The sequence below is a fragment of the Cibotium barometz genome, chromosome 48 (assembly GCF_041138505.1).
Source record: "Cibotium barometz isolate CiBa-2024 chromosome 48, ASM4113850v1, whole genome shotgun sequence".
NCBI lineage: Eukaryota > Viridiplantae > Streptophyta > Polypodiopsida > Cyatheales > Cibotiaceae > Cibotium > Cibotium barometz.
Genome location: NC_141093.1, coordinates 16930495 through 16946344, shown reverse-complemented (window position 1 = coordinate 16946344; position 15850 = coordinate 16930495). Strand labels below are relative to the sequence as shown.

At 43.2% G+C, this 15850-nt stretch overlaps 1 protein-coding gene across 6 annotated transcripts; it reads left to right on the top strand.

Moving 5' to 3' along the window:
• Window positions 1-2466: 2466 nt before the first annotated feature.
• Window positions 2467-15494, top strand: LOC147610888 (E3 ubiquitin-protein ligase DA2L-like). Of its 6 annotated transcripts, none has more exons than XM_086785552.1 (10): window positions 2467-2667; window positions 2796-2968; window positions 3083-3306; window positions 3698-4025; window positions 4114-4165; window positions 4341-4386; window positions 4484-4565; window positions 4651-5042; window positions 5132-5198; window positions 14036-15494. In XM_086785552.1, exons 4-10 carry the CDS (start codon window positions 3834-3836, stop codon window positions 14891-14893), a joined length of 1689 nt encoding a protein of 562 aa, XP_086641678.1. In that variant the 5' UTR covers window positions 2467-2667; window positions 2796-2968; window positions 3083-3306; window positions 3698-3833; the 3' UTR covers window positions 14894-15494. The 6 variants fall into 6 exon arrangements, 5 of the variants coding, with proteins under 5 accessions (XP_086641678.1, XP_086641674.1, XP_086641677.1 ...); XR_015263921.1 differs by having other exon boundaries at window positions 2469-2968; window positions 3083-3155; window positions 14036-14970; window positions 15025-15453; XM_086785549.1 differs by having other exon boundaries at window positions 2516-2667; window positions 3083-3155.
• Window positions 15495-15850: the final 356 nt, after the last annotated feature.

Below are 15850 nucleotides of genomic sequence, written 5' to 3'. Positions count from 1 at the left end.
TGAATGGTGTTATCATCCAACTAGTGATGATAAAGCCCATAAAGACACTTGTATGCCTTTAATGCTCGGGTTGGTGATATGGTTTGTCAACAAACCATATTATTCAGCAATAATAGATTGTTAAGAGTAAGTGCTACCAAAGAAAAAAGTGTGCTCACAAGAAAAGTATCCCCAAACAAGTGAATATTGATACTTCCAAGGTCACATATTAAATCCCCATTTTTTATAAAAACAAGTTACTTTTACTTCTAATGTGAGCTATTTAATGAAGTACATGGAAAACAGTAACTCCTCATACATAAATTAGCTTTTGACCTTAATCCACTTGCCTAAACTACACATACACATCCCAATACTTTCTCACACATAGAAGACATTCAATCTTAGATCAATGTTGAATTTGATTACCTTACATTGAAAAATCACTTTTACAATATCTTCATGTGTTCTAGACAAGACAACGAGAATGGAATTCACACCAATCTTATGATAATCATAAAATCATTCACATGTGAAGCGAGTTTTTAATCTCAAGACTTCCAAGGGTAGGAAGTATTATTAAACACCTCATGATTTAAAAAAAATTATATCACTATCAAAGTTGAACACACATTTGCTATTGCAAGAGATTGTAATGCATAGAAAATTAGTCACTTGAATGGAAGTTGCATCATTTTCAACGCTAAACACATGTTCATCGTTTGTTGGATATTGGCATAGAGAATTAGAATCACTTTCTCCATTTCAATTGAAATTGCATATTTTAAGGGGACCAATATACATGCAGGTATGGGCCTCAAGGATAGATATGTCCCCATTTCTTTGCATTTTTCTATTTCTAGGTATAGGCCTATTCAAGGCAGATGTTCAAAGATGTCCCCTTTTTTTGCATTTTTCTACCTCTAGGTATATGCCTATTCAAGGACACATGTTCAAAGATGTCCCCATTTTTTCTCAATCTATATTTTTATAGGCCAAAATCTAGCACAAATAAGAAAGTATTCAAGCCAAATTGACCTTGAATCTGGGGCATGGATGTCCTTGAATTATAGGATAGCTCATTCACCCTAAAATGAATTTTAGAAAATGTGTTTAACCAAGGCGCTTCTTATTTGACTTGATCAAACAACTAGCAAAAAGTCACGATCCTCCTTTTAACCAAGGCACTTCTTATTTGACTCATCTACCCTAAAATGAAATTTAGAAAATGTGTTTAATCAAGGCACTTCTTATTTGACTTGGAGAGGTCCCTAAGGTCTACTTAATAAAGGCTAAACAATGATCAAACGACTAGCAAAAATTCATGATCCTCCCTTTAGAAAAAGACAAAGAAGATGTCATTTACTGGCCCACATCTACTTAGAAGACCTATTAGACTTCCCATTTTGCATTCAAGTCCCTCTCCCTCATAAATGCCTATAAAGTTGATTGGTTAGTAACCCTTAAGGCACGGATCACAAGCATAACAATTACAAATCTCAAAATTCCTCAGCGTAGAGCTTCAATTCTGGATTGCAGTAAAGTCACAGTGCTGTATCCCAGCCAGATATTGTAATGTTTGTCTCTCTTAAATAATTCTTGCTCTTGTTGGTTTAAAAAAAAACCCTTAAGGCACCCCCTTTTTCCTCATCACTCATACAACTTAGGAGACTTAGCTCCTCATTTAAGTCTTGTGGTCCACCATAATGCAAGTTCTCGAAGTGTCTACGTGGGACATTTCTCTTATACCAACAAGATGTTAAGGAACATCCCACATTTGAGCACATGTAAGAAAACATATTTGTAAGTAATTTGAGTGAGTTATTTTTGACATGTGTGACGAAAGCGCTAGTGCAAATCAAGCTCAAGAAAGTAAAAATTGTACGTATATAGATTATAGTAAAGAACCAAAATTTAGGTTTAATGTCCATCTTACATTTATACATTATAAGTAAAGAGCCAAAGTTTAGATTAATGTCAAGTTTTTGAGCATGAGGGCAATTTTTCCTACATCTAAAAGCCCACCATAGCACTCACCGCCAATTCTACCACATGTTATCACCAAATTGACATCTTGTCTTTATAGGGGGAAGGCTCTCCACTCTTGAGAATAATAGACATGAAAAATTGAAATGACCGGTTGAAATCTGAAAGGGATTTGGGGCCACGAGGGGCCATGAGACACAAGGGACCGTCCGATCAGAGTCCACGTGTCTAGAATCTGATGCAGATGCGAAGTACAGTTATCGTAATTGACGTGATTTAATTAGCAAAGTAAAATTTGCAATAATTGGTCCTTAATCGAAGGAGGGCATACGACAACGTGGCATCTTAGCTGACACGTGTAAAGACCAGGATGTCAAACTGGCGATAACACGTGGCAGAGCTGGCGGTGAGTCCTATGGTGGGCTTTTAGATGTAGGTGACGTGGCAGAACCACGTTGCATTTGCGAACAGTTAATAACCAGCGTTGGTTAGAACATAACCAGGGCTAGTTTAGGGTGACCATAACGGGGTCTCATCGTCTCCGAGCCAAGCGTCTGCAGAACCTTGATAAAAACCGTTCCCCTGCAGAGTCGATGCTCCGATGAGTTAGAGCTTCATGGCCACGTCTCTGCTGTTTGATCAGTCCTGCTAAGTGGCGATGCCCCTGTTTGAGTTTCCAAGTTTCCTTCCTGATGCCAGCCGGTGCGTGACCTGCGTGACCTCGAAACTCAGTGATCATCTTAATCGTTTCTGTGCAGAGACCGCTTAAAAGTTTGTGTTTCTGGGAATCCATTCTGATGCGGCTCCTTGCTATCGCGGAACGGTTTCAGTTCACGTTTCGAGTCCCCATTCCAATGCGAAATCTGGCTGTGGCGGGAACCTGAATCAGGGACTCCCTGAGAGTCAAGGTTTCAGGTGTATATCATCTGCTCGCGTTGGCTTTGGTAGATTACTATTCAAGAATCTGGTTGTAGAGGAACCTGAACTCGGAAATGTCTGAGAGGTAGGGATTTAGGCGCATCGTTTGTAGGCTATGGCAGGTTATGATTAGAGATTGTAGCTATGGCGAAGACATGTAAGACTGTGAGCTAGGGGTCCAAACCTGGTGTGTGTGCAGGTTTACGGTGCACTTGGATTTCTGTACAAGAAGGCAGGTTATGTTGCCGTAGCAAGCGAACTGCGGAGGCAAGGTGAGAAGTTATAAGATCAAGCCTTTGCTTGGTAGATGCACTCTCTCTCTGTGTGTGTGTGTGTGTGTGTGTGTGTGTGTGTGCTTCTCTGTTTCAGAGCTTACCTACACGGCTATGGGGGGACGGGACCTGCAAAGTCTCTTGTGGCGAGGTTAAGCCTTCTCGCTTTGGTCTTTTAAGATCTTTTCGTTTGGTCATAACTTGGTTTCTTTACTGTTTAAAGCTTTTCCTTTTTGCTGAGCACGGCCTTCTTTGCTTTCTGTCATTTCTGCAGATCGCCCTGTCCCATCTTTCTTCATGTTTCCCTCCCCCATTCCTTTCTTGCTTCCACTACACACCCTAGCAAATTTGTTTAACCTTTTCTTTTTCGGTTCAAGTAGCAAAAATTTTAAAAATATATTTCGGTTATCCCTAAAACACTCTAGAACAATCGCACCATTGCTCTGGTTGCTTTTCGCTCATTGCATGTTGCAACCCTTCCATTGCCTCTTTCTATTTCCTCCGTAAGGATCTGTTGTCCTCTTAACACGATGCCCCAACAGTCTGTTGTCCACAGATGTATGATGATTCTGAAGCTACAGAACACATAGGGTTTTTGGGTCAACATTATGGACAACAAGTCTGCAGATGCAGTAATTGCGAAGCTGCCACACACATAGGAATTTTCAGTTCTTCATTATGGGCAACAAGTTCACAAGACGCAGAGCTGTGGTTGATGAAAGGTATACTCGCCCGCAAGGCCTATATCAACACAGAGACATAGATCATCGCAAATTACGACGTCTCATTCTCAATGGTCAGCTGGCACCTTGCTTTCCCGGAGCAGAGGATTCTGCTATTGAACTTGACGAGTGTCCAATTTGCTTTCTGGTAAGGTCTTGTCATGCAGTTTACCTATTGCTTGTTTGTACTGTCTGAATGCATAGCACTTAGAGCCTTTTGTGATTTTTTTGGGCAGTTCTATCCAAGCTTGAACAGGTCAAGATGCTGTACTAAAGGTATCTGCACAGGTAAGCCCGTCCCTGTTTTCCTCACTTGTGTTCTTGTGTGGGCTTAAAAGCTTCTAAATTTATACCTTTTTTTTTTGCAAAGTAGTTGTTTCAGGTATCTAAACCTTTTTGCTTGATGAAGGTGGTTGGTCATTTAATCCTTATTGAATCTTTATTGCTGGTTGCAAACCTGCAGAATGTTATTTGCAGATAAAGTCTCCACATTCAACTCGACCCACTCAGTATCCTTCTTCAGAGTTCTCAGTGCTTTTGCGTCATGGACTCATCGGAAGTAGTTATCAAACAATCTGACCATACAGTTTTTCTTAACAGCCACAGATGCCCATTTTGCAAGACATCAAATTACGTGGTGGAATATCGTGGAGCAAAGACTGTGGAGGAGAAGGGTGTCGAGCAAGCAGTAAGCTAGCTTGCTTTTTTGCTCATTCCTTGCTGCTAGAAATTGAGTATCACACATACTGATTGGTCATGAGAGTTTGCCACAGGAAGAGCAAAAGGTGATAGAGGCGAAGATAAGAATTCGTCAGAAGGAGTTACATGAGGAAGAAGAACGCATGCTGAGACGAGAAGAGGATTTGCAGGAGGGTAGAGTCCCTGCTGTAACCGATCGTTTCAGGCGGAATTTCTCGAATTTGCATGGTTTTACCCTTCCTTCAAATGGCACAGAAGAGTCAGAATTGGTATCAACAAGAGAGCAGGATCTAGGTTCGGTTGATGCCTGTAATTCTGTCCAGCCAGTTCGGATTGGTCAATCTGAAGAGTCTTTGGAGGATGTGACAGCAATGCAAATGAGAGCGGGACCTGGTTCTGAAGGGGAAGCTGTTATCCCTGGCCATCCAGCACGACTGCATGGATCATCTTTTCACCGCTTAAACAGGTTTATGTTTGCACATTTCTTGTTTGTGTTGACCTTGGTATTTGTTTACGTTACAGCTTCTGTTGTGCCTGTTTTATATCTTATGACAGAGAAGATGACTTTGATCTGGATTTGGAGGACATTATGGTCATGGAGGCGATTTGGCTGTCTATCCAGGTACGTCTTGAGTTTGGAGTCTACTGCAATAAAGTCAATGGGATCAATTTAAGTCAGAACCGTGGTTTGTATTTTGAAGGCTTTCAATTAAAGGGTCTCTTTTCCTATGAGAGATGGCCATGTATTTGTAAATGCAATGCAAGAGAACAGCAAGGTGAGTAGAAGAGATGAAGGTGGAAATTGACAAGGAAGGTTTGGCATTTTACGGCCAAGATTTTTTTGTCTCAGTGATAGAAGCATATTTAGGGTTGAAATCCTTTTCCAGGTTGAAACCATAAGGGAGATGAATTTAACGCATAGAAACATGAAATGGATATGACATGCATGTAATAGAGATGAATACCATGTTCTGATGGCTTATGTATTCTGAGATTATATTGCCAGGCTTTATCCTTTGTGTCGAGTCTTGAAAAAGAGCATTGACTGAAATGAGAGACCAGAGACTTGGAGAAGCTGGCCTCTCCCCTGTTAGATGTTGCGGTAAGTTAAACATGCCTAGCATAGTAACGTTTCAGAAACGTTTCATAAAATCCCTACAGGTTTCAAAAACGTTTCATTGGGGCAGGGAGGTGGGGGGGTGGGGACTGGACGAATAGACTTGACAACAGTGGTTCAGTGTAGAAAGCAAACAGTGACAAGAGCATAGATAAAAAGAAAGGGCCAAGGCAAAGTTCAAAGTTCAAACACTTGCGAAATATATATTGTAGACAAATGGGCAACGTGCTGCACAAGGGCTATCCTGCATTGTCCGACTCTGCCTGTTGGCTGCTATCTGATGTCCAGCTGTGCGCCCTGCATACTTGCAGGTGTGTCACACTTCCCCTCCTTGCACACCTCTTCAGAACTCGACTCCTCTCCCTTCTTCCAAGCATACACACAAATGGCCTATGTCACATGCATCACCCATATGTGGACATGCTTCCTAAGTGACCAAGACATGGACCAATAGCTAGGACACAAGTCGGGCACAATATGAACACAAAAAACAACCATTTTGAAGATTTTTTGGGGTCATAGTGGTAGTGATGACATGGTGGTGGTGATGTGGTACTGACGACATGACATGGCAGTCGGTAGAGGTGGCCGACAACATTACTTCTGGCCAACTAGGAGCGGTTGATCAGTTGTATTATTTCTTTCTTGTACATAATACATAGCAACAATTTAGGACTTGTGTGTGTGCTATATGTATGATTCCGTTGCACTCTTCTTTCTACCTTTGGAAAACCCTAGCTCATAGGCACAAGTGTTCTACAGTTGGTATCAGAGCCCAGGAAACCTGTAATTTTTTTCTTTCTTTTCTGGCACCCGTGTGCATTGATTGCTTGGATAGGGTACACTTAAATTCCAAGAGTGCACAAGTTCGAGTTTGGGAAAAGTGTATTTGGGTTCTCTTCATTGCATCTGGATTAATTGGGGTATATTGTGCTTCTGTGTCCCACCAAACCCTTATCTCATCGTGCATGGCTGAAATCCCTCACTTGGTTCTTGATCACTTTATTTGTCATGAATTCACAACTCATTGATTTGCTTCTCAGCGTGAAGGTATCCATGGACGCGCAAGTGGCGAAAATGGAGACTGTATCTGCCCATCTTGATAGAATGGAATTGGCACCTCGAGTACCTAGTATTCCGGATCTAGAATCCACAAGGGCCTGTGCTTCGGAGAAAGTGTTGAGAACATTCTAAGGACGAAGTGGCAAAACTTTCTAGAGGAGGATTTTCACTCCTTTGGATGCAGGCAAGGATAAACTGGATGAGCTTTGCTCCTAGTTTGGTAGTCATCATTCTACACTTGCGTGTAGTTGGTAGGAGACGCCGTTCGCATCATTGATAGTCTCCTTCGCGGAGTCTTCCCGCTCGCCTTCATCGGTCGATGTCGGGGGACTACTTGTTTGTCGAGTATTTCCTCCATGCCTCGTGAGGAATTAAAGCTTGTGAAACCTCCCAAGTTCAATGGGAAGATGGATGGAGAAGTCGTCACCAACAATTGGACCCACGAGATGGCAACCACATTGGCAACAACACGTGGTTCATAATTTTTTCAGCTCTATTTGGTGCGAGTGGCTTTGACGGTGGGGAAGGTCACCTTAGGCACCACTCGGTGACTTGTTGGGATGATTGCCACAAGGTGGTCTTGAAGTAGTTTTTTCCCGCAGATTACTAGCGAGAATCCAAGAAACAATGGGAGCATTTTATGGAGAAACGTGGCGAATGGATAACCGATACTCTCTCGTTCTTGGACGCTTTTGCTCATGCTCCCAAGGACCATCCGCCTACGGTCGGAGCAGGTCGAGAGATTTGTGGATGGTTTGAAACCGTCTTTGCACGTAGACGTTCGTGCACATCGGCCTTGTGATCTTTCTGTGGTTCGTCTTGCTACCTAAGGATGATAAGGACAAGGCAGGCAAGCGGGGGAGCCTCGGTGACTCGCCTCAGCTCTGAAGAGCATCGCATCGATGGCTGCCAAGCTTGGACAATGCTTTTATTGTGACTCTAGCAAGCACATCGTGAAGAATTGTTTTAAGGACCTTGGAGAAGCAATCCGAGGCGTCATCTTCAGAATCGGAGAAACAGTTCGAGGAGCCAGCTTCTTGAGATCTGGATGATGAGTATGAAGGAGATGCATGCATGCTCATCTCAGTTTTTTCATTTTTTCGGGTTGAGCACACCCCTAGGGTGCTTCATTGCATCAAGCCACAGGTACAAATAGAGGAAGTTTTAGGCTTTAGCCAAGTCTCTGAGGGAGAGAGTCTTCACAGTTGCCTTTGCACTTAGTGGAAAATCTTTGGTGTCAATGGCGATCGTGTCAATTTTTGGGGTCGTTCAGGACACTGCTTAGTTGCCGTTAGCATTGGGTGGAGTATCTTTTAGTGTTTGGTGTCACGAAGGCACCACAAGAGGACATGGGATTTGTCTTCGTCCTGGAAGGATAGGTGTGATGGTGTATCATCACAGTACACACATTTCTTGGAGATTGTACCGAAAACAACTGGTGTTTTGACTTCGGTGCATCAACGGTTGTATTACTTGGAGTATGTTCCGTAGGACATGGGTGGTTTAGACACACAGGTGCCGAGTAGTACTCATGGATACATATTTGGTGCAACATTTATGAGGAGTATTGTTCATTGTACCGAAAACAATTGGTGTTTTGACTTCGGTGCATCAACGGTTGTATTACTTGGAGTATGTTCCATTGGACATGGGTGGTTTAGACACACAGGTCCTGAGTAGTACTCATGGATACATATTTGGTGCAACGTTTATGAGGAGTATTGTTCTTGGTTGTGCTTTCTTCCTTCAGGGAGCAATGGAGCTACCAAACAATGTTGTTAATGATGATGCTTTTGCTTTAATCGACTTGTGCCACTTTACTTGAGTGGGCCACCCTTCAATTCCATTCGATTCAAAAGGTGCAGAGGGAAACACTAGCTTGGACTTGAACCCAAGACCTCTCGCTCTCGAGTAAGTGCACCTAACTGCTTGGCTACAACTCCCTTGGTCTTTCTTCTTTTCCTTTGCAATCCTTTTTCTATGTTCATTGATGTAGTGACTTGGCTTATGGCAGTAATGACACTTGCCTTTTCCGTTGAGCTTGGTGTCATCTCCTTTTTTAGAAGATTCAGTTTAACCAGAGTGTTGTCCATAATCAGCTTTGGGCTGATTTCCCCTTTGTGTGAATGCTTTCCCTTTCCCTTAAACCTTTGTCTTTGACAGCAAGAGCTTGATCACCACCTCGAGTGCTAGAGAGATTCACTCTTGTTTGCTCCTCTTGCAAAAGTAATTCCACCAATTCATCAAAGGTGACGGGATTAGCACCTCCTCTCACGGAAAGATTTGAGAGGGGTGAAATGGTTGGAAGGAGGGAGGCAACCAATGAAGAGTGTTGGTGACAAGCTGCTTGTTTGGAATGACCTCATCTATATTTAGCATCTACTTTCTAAGGTCATTCACCTTAGTGAGGTGCTTTGTCATAGAGTTACCCTCATTCATAGTGAGTATGTCCAACTTCCTCTTTACGTAAACAACTTGGGCTTCATTTCCGAGTCCGATACATGGATTCTAATGTATCCCAAGCTTGTTTTGTAGTCTTACATGACTTGACATGAGGTATAATGGACCGCTTCATAGAAAGTGCAATAAGGGATGTCATGTGCATGCAATTACAGCAGAAGCTTGATATGATCAAGATCTTGTCGGCCACGTGTAGGAGGGTGTGTATTGTTGTCGGTAGCGTATTTGATTTATTGGACCATTTGAAGGTGGCCGATTGCAGTCGGTGAGTTGGACAAGCAACCAAAGGGCCTATAAAAGGCCATGCTAGAGATCATTGTAGCTATCTCACTCCTTTATGGAGTAGGTCATAGAATAGGCTTTTGTTACTCTTTTTGGGAAGGCCTAAGGCCATAATCATTGTATCTTTTTTGTACTTTATGAATATACTGAAAAATACAGCCATCTCTCTCTCGTCTCTGTCTATGTTGGTTGTTCTTGCATCAGGTGTTCCTGTGCAGTGCTTAGAAAGAAGACTACCCAAAGCTTTCGCATGTGACATTGGTATCAGAGCATCAGGCTCAGCTATGCTAAGTGCTGTTGGTGTCCTAGAGGAAGTGCATAGGTCCAAGGAGAGAAAACGCAGCATGTGTCAAGACCCTCAGAAGTCGGTTGGTGCTAGGCAAACCTAAGGGGAGAGTGTAATGAGAGTTGGTAGCCAGTTGAGGCTACCCCAGAAGCTTTTATGGAGCACTCCAAGGGATGAAGTTCATCCAAGGGGTGGAGCCAAGGGTGCCAAGATCAATTTTCGAGAGGAAGGATTCATGTTTGTTTTCAAGGATAGGGCAAGAAGGCAAGTGGACAAAGTGGAACAGATGCATTGATCTCTACATTAGACTTGGAGTGGATTTAGAGACCTAAGGCAAGGTTTTCAGTGCACAGCCAGGAAGGGAAGGATGATAGGTATGGGAGACCATATGTGGAGATAGGGGACGATAACAATCATCCAAGGTTAGAAGTTGGAATCCCGTCATCAAGTTTAGTAGAAGGAAATGTCATGTGCATACACATGGACATGCTAAATCTTAGGCTAAATCCCTGATTTGCAGCAGATAAACATTAGATTAAGGCACAAGACAAGCATAGATAATTACCGTAGAAGCCGGATATGATCAAGATCCTGTCGGCCATGTGTAGGAGGGTGTGTACTTCCCGTTGGCAGTGTATTTGATTTATTGGACCATTTGAAGCTGGCTGACAGCAGTCGGTCAGTTGTACCTTCAGCCAAAGGGCCTATAAAAGGCCATATTAGAGATTCTTGTAGCTTTCTCACTTCTTTATGGTGTAGGTCATAGAATAGTCTTTTGTTACTCTTTTTGGGAAGGTCAAAGATACAGCTCTCTCTCTCTCTCTCTCTCTCTCTTGGTTGTTCTTGCATGTGTTCCTATGCAGTGCTTAGGGCTGAAAGAAGACTACCTAGAGCTTCCGCATGTGACAAGCGACATCACAATCCCTTGGCAACCAAGAGATTTTTGATCATAAATCTCCACAGGGAGTAATTGCTCCCGTCAAGCTTGTCTTTGTGCCAATACACCAAATACATACCTAGAGTTGCTGATGAGCCATGATGCACACAAGTAACCACCATTGAAGGCAATTACAGAACAAGTAGTGTACACTATTCCAAAATGCAGGGCAAGTGCACACTAGGCAATCCCACAAGACGCAAAATGTCTTATCCTATAACCAGTTCATTGCATCCAATGCCTACAAATAAAATACACACTGCAGAGTATACTAAATACCTGAAAATGTTATCAGATTTGAGCCAAATGTCTCCAAAACTGCAAAAATCGAAACTGTATCAGAAAGCCCTAAATTTAACCGCCCAAATTCTTGGAACTGTAGGTACAATTTTTGATAAAAACTCCATTTTTTCCCGGACTCCCTGTATGGAGAAGCTCTATTTTGAGAAAAGCCCCAAAATTTTGAGTACATAGGATCTTCAATGTTGCAGGTACAGCTGGTACACTACACGTGGGCATGTATGGCAGGTACGGGTACATGTGGTACATCATGTACTTCAATGTTGCAGGTACAGCTGGTACCGTACACGGGTAAGTATATTAGGTACGGGCAGGGTACATGCAGGTACATCATGTACAGTACACAGGTACGGACGGCTGCTGACAGAAGGTACAAGCAATTGATAACTGTAAGAGCATGCAGACATATGGGAGGCTGTACAATTGTGTGGGTGCAGGTACAGCAGCGCAGGAGACCTATATGGTAGCACCTGTGTATGGATGGCATGTGTGGCAGCTGTCCGAAGTATGCAGTGTGTTTGGACAAGTACGGGCCTGCATGTGTGTACGGGGAAAATTGGGCCTGCTGTATAGGGCTAAAAGAAAGGGCTTTAATACCTAAGGTTGGATTTTCACAGGCTGATAATTAGGGGTTTCTGCAGACTCGGGTTTGTGTGCAGAGCATGAATAGAAGTGCAGAGAGAGAGAGAGGGAGCAGCAGCTTCTGTGTTGGAAACGTGCAAGAGAGTTGCCTATTAGATTTTTCATGACACGAACATATATTGGCTTTTTGTGCCATGTGTATCTAGCCACATCATATTTACTTAATGACACTCCATGTGCTAATACTAGGGTACACACAAGTGTGTTCCCATGAACTTATTTATCCTAACCCCCTAACACATTTATCATTACCAAATCTTCGTAAATCCTATAAATCTAAGGTACACATGTAACTATTTGGCCCTCCTAGCTCTATTTCACATGATGAAACCCATGCCCGGACACCATACAGGTGGAAGAAGACATAGGGACAGGGTCCATAAGGTTTGATTAAAAAAAAGCACCATTCTTGGTCAAAAAGCAAGAAAAAGCAAAAAGTCAAACAGGGTTGACCGCGAGCCAAGGGCACCATTGGAAAGAGGAGATTGAGCCGGACCAAAAAGCTAAAAGGCGCTTTCTCAAAAAGCAACTCTAAGGCCAAAAAGCAAGGCCTTAAAGCCAAAAAAGAAAAGCACCAAAAGTTGAGTAATATTTTATTAATAAAAGTAAAAAGAGCAAAAGCAAAGGGAAAAAGCGAAAGCAAAGCATAAAAAGGCAAAGTAAAAGCATGAACAAGCTTTTGGCTAAAAGCAAGGCTTCCCCAAGCTATAAAAGAAGCATGAACCCCCCCCCTTCTCATCATCCATGGAAGCTTGGAGTTTATCCTCACCTTCATTAACATCATCATTAAGGACAAGACGTGAAGATCATGGAACAAGAGTAGGGGTTTTTCTTTATCATCATCATCAAGGAGGTGGCCACCATCGTAGAAAAGAGAAGCTCCTTGTCATTTTCATCATCCTCGCTAGTTGACAATCGTACAGCTACACTACCTAGATTTCCATTGCTTTCTTACTGCTGCCACCTTGTTGCTTTCGTGCTACCTGGCCATACCTGGCCGCCACCCTATGGACAGTGTTGCCATCTTTATCCCCTTGCTCACGCCTGCTGCTGCTGCTGAATATCTGCGCTGCCTGTGCCTTTTGTTCAGTGCGAGCTATTGCCAGCCAACGCCTGTTGCTTTGGCCAGCGCCGTCAGCACTGCCGCCTGAATCCAGTTGCATGGCTGCTGCCTCCAGAGCCAGCCACCTTGCCACAGCCGCCTGTATGCCGACTTCTGCCAAGCACTGCCAACCAATCGCGAACAATGGCTGTGTGCTGTCCAGCGCTCCTGTCCTGCAATCGTGAGCTGCTATCAGAACTAGTGCAGCCGTCAGATATCTCCGCTGCCATCAGCAACCAGCACTGCCACTTGGCCATTGCTTTTACTTACCGCTGCTCCTGCCTACTGTGCAGCACCATCTGAACCTCTACTGGCTTATAGACTCGTCTTGGTGCATCCATCTTTGTAGCAAGTTGTGGGATTGTCTAAATCCCAGAATGGACAATGGAGCCTACAGTTTGGACAGGTATTCCATCATCTACACATATCTATTGTGTACCTTGTGTACAAATTCGAGAGTTTCTTGGACTTGATCATTGGATTGGAACCTCTACTTCGATCTAGATTTGGACTTGGGACTTGGGCAGGGAACATAGAGCTTGGACATGGAGAACTTGGACATGAAGTATAAACATGGAGAATTTGGGCATATAACTTGGATTGGAACTTGGACTTGGACTCATTGGATTTGGATTTGGATATTGGATCTGGTACTAGTCCAGTGAGAGATTCTTGTAGATCATCCTTGTGGTGTGCTCAGCATCAGAGATCTTGTGCCTCGACATAGACATCGATTTAGATATTCTACATCGGCATAACTGTCTGTTTTATATTCATTGATTGTATTGATCCTGGCCAGCGTGCCCGTGGATTGTTCTTGAATAAATTCTTGAAAGGGGGCGGGGCCTGTCCCCCACTCAGCGTGTACTGTGCAAGATCCCTATTCCCTTCTTTATCTCCCCCCTCTCTCTCTATCATTATCTCTTGGACATGTGGTTGAGTTTGTCACTGCATGCCCCGTTGGGCTTACAACACACAAGTGTGTGTTCCCGTGCAGTTATTTATCCTTACCCCCGAACACATTTATCATTACTGAATCAACATAAATCCTATAAATTTGTAATGTATTTGATGTGTGTTTGAACTACACTCCAGCCATCTCATGTGTCAAGTATTGCCAAAAAAGGATGTCCTAATAGGAGTTTGGCTTTGTTGTGTAGCAGTAGCTTTTGCAGCTGTCTTGTTGAGGTGGTGTGCTGTGTTTTGCTTGTACTGTCATCATCATGCATACAGGAATTATCTTAAGTTTACTTTTTTTCTTCTTACTGTAGGAGCAAGGTCAACCACACCAAGAGCCTGTTTTAGCTCCGCAAAGATTCTTGGGGGTATCAGATAACTCAAGACATGTGGCTAATGCAAATTCCACTCCGGACAGCAATGCTAGTACTATTACTCAAGTGCAAGATTCTGGTGAGATGAGATGCGTGACAGGAAGGAGCTCCGTGACAGGGGGCTTAGCAGGGGCAATTGCTGCCTTGGCAGAGAGGCAGGCTACCACAGTTGAGAATAGAGTGGGACTGCTGACAAGTGATCAAGCTGTGGATAGCAACCGACCAATTGTGGAGAGTGAAGGACATTCTGTGAATGCGAATAACAATGATGGGACACCCCTTGGATTACGTGAACCCTTGATTGACACTAGTGCTTCCACCATTGCAACTCCCAACGAGACACCAAGGGTTCACATGCAGCCAGTTGCAGACAGAGATACAGATGTGGAGCAAGAAGAACAGATTCCGGAGAAAGGTCAGACAGAGGAATTGAGATGTCAAAATCGCAATGGTAGTGGCCAAGAGCTGAATAATTGGATAGAGGTTTCAATAGAAAGTGGGAGAGCTCTTTCGCCTCTTATACAAAGGGAAAGTAGGGGCTCTATATCTGATTGGATGCTAGATCATAGCTCTGAAGCTGTGGAGGTGGGCACAAGTTTTTCCAGCAGTGTACCGTCTGCCTCTGATCTACCATGGGAAGCTCCGGACGTTCTTCCGCATCAAAATACAGAATGTCCTGGTGAGCCACCTGCATCAACCACACCGGCTCCTATGCTTCCAGAGAGCTTTGAGGAGCAAATGATGTTGGCCATGGCTTTGTCACTGGCAGAGGCACAGGCACAAGCAAGGAGACGATGATTCAAGACTTAAATGACCTACAGGTGTGAAATGCCAATTGAGTAAGTAAAAAGATTCAAGACTTAAATGACCTGCAGGTGTGAAATGCCAATTGAGTAAGTAAAAAGATTCAAGACTTAAATGACCTGCAGGTGTGAAATGCCAATTGAGTAAGTAAAAAGAAGGGATTCAGTATGCGTTCTCAACAGTTTGTTGGGAGCCATGATGGAGTTTATCCAAACAGTTGACTGACTCCAGCAAAGCATTGACCTGGACCTTCTGGGCATGCCAACATTGAACGTTTTCAGAATCATTATCAGTGGTATATACTTAATCAACTTCTTAATATTAGTTTGTACCATAGCCAGTCCAAAAAAACCCCATACGATGTGAAAAGGGGATTGCATCACTCAGATGGTGGGTCACATCATTGGAATAATATGTCAAGCTAGAGGGCAGTCCTGAGCTACTTTGGGAGCTTCTTTGAAGTAAGATTTTGAGCTTTCTCAAACTCCTGTACATACGTTCCATCAGACAGCACGCTTTGTAGAAAGTAGTCAAAATATAACCTTTTCATGCAACTATATGCACTTTAAATGTGAATCTTTATAACAGTTTTGCTTTTGTCATTGTGAGGAACGAGTTCTTTCTGGTGGTAATGTAGTCCTCTTTGACACACAGACCAGTTAGCATTAATGTGGGCGGATTAAGTCCTCGCCCCTTTGGAATTTAGGTCATGTTACTCTTTACTTCTAAGTTTCACACCATCATTTCAGAAGAATTTGCAACCCTCATCTTTACGCAGATGCTTCATTCCATTTGGCTGGAAACATTCTAATGTGGCTTGCTTTGATACAGTCTATGCACCTCTGCAGACATCCTAGAAGGCAGACATGGGCTACTGTGCTTGCTTTCTCACAATCTATTCACTGGCTTTCTTGGTATGATTGTGTCAGAATCACTTCTTGCCAAGTGGAT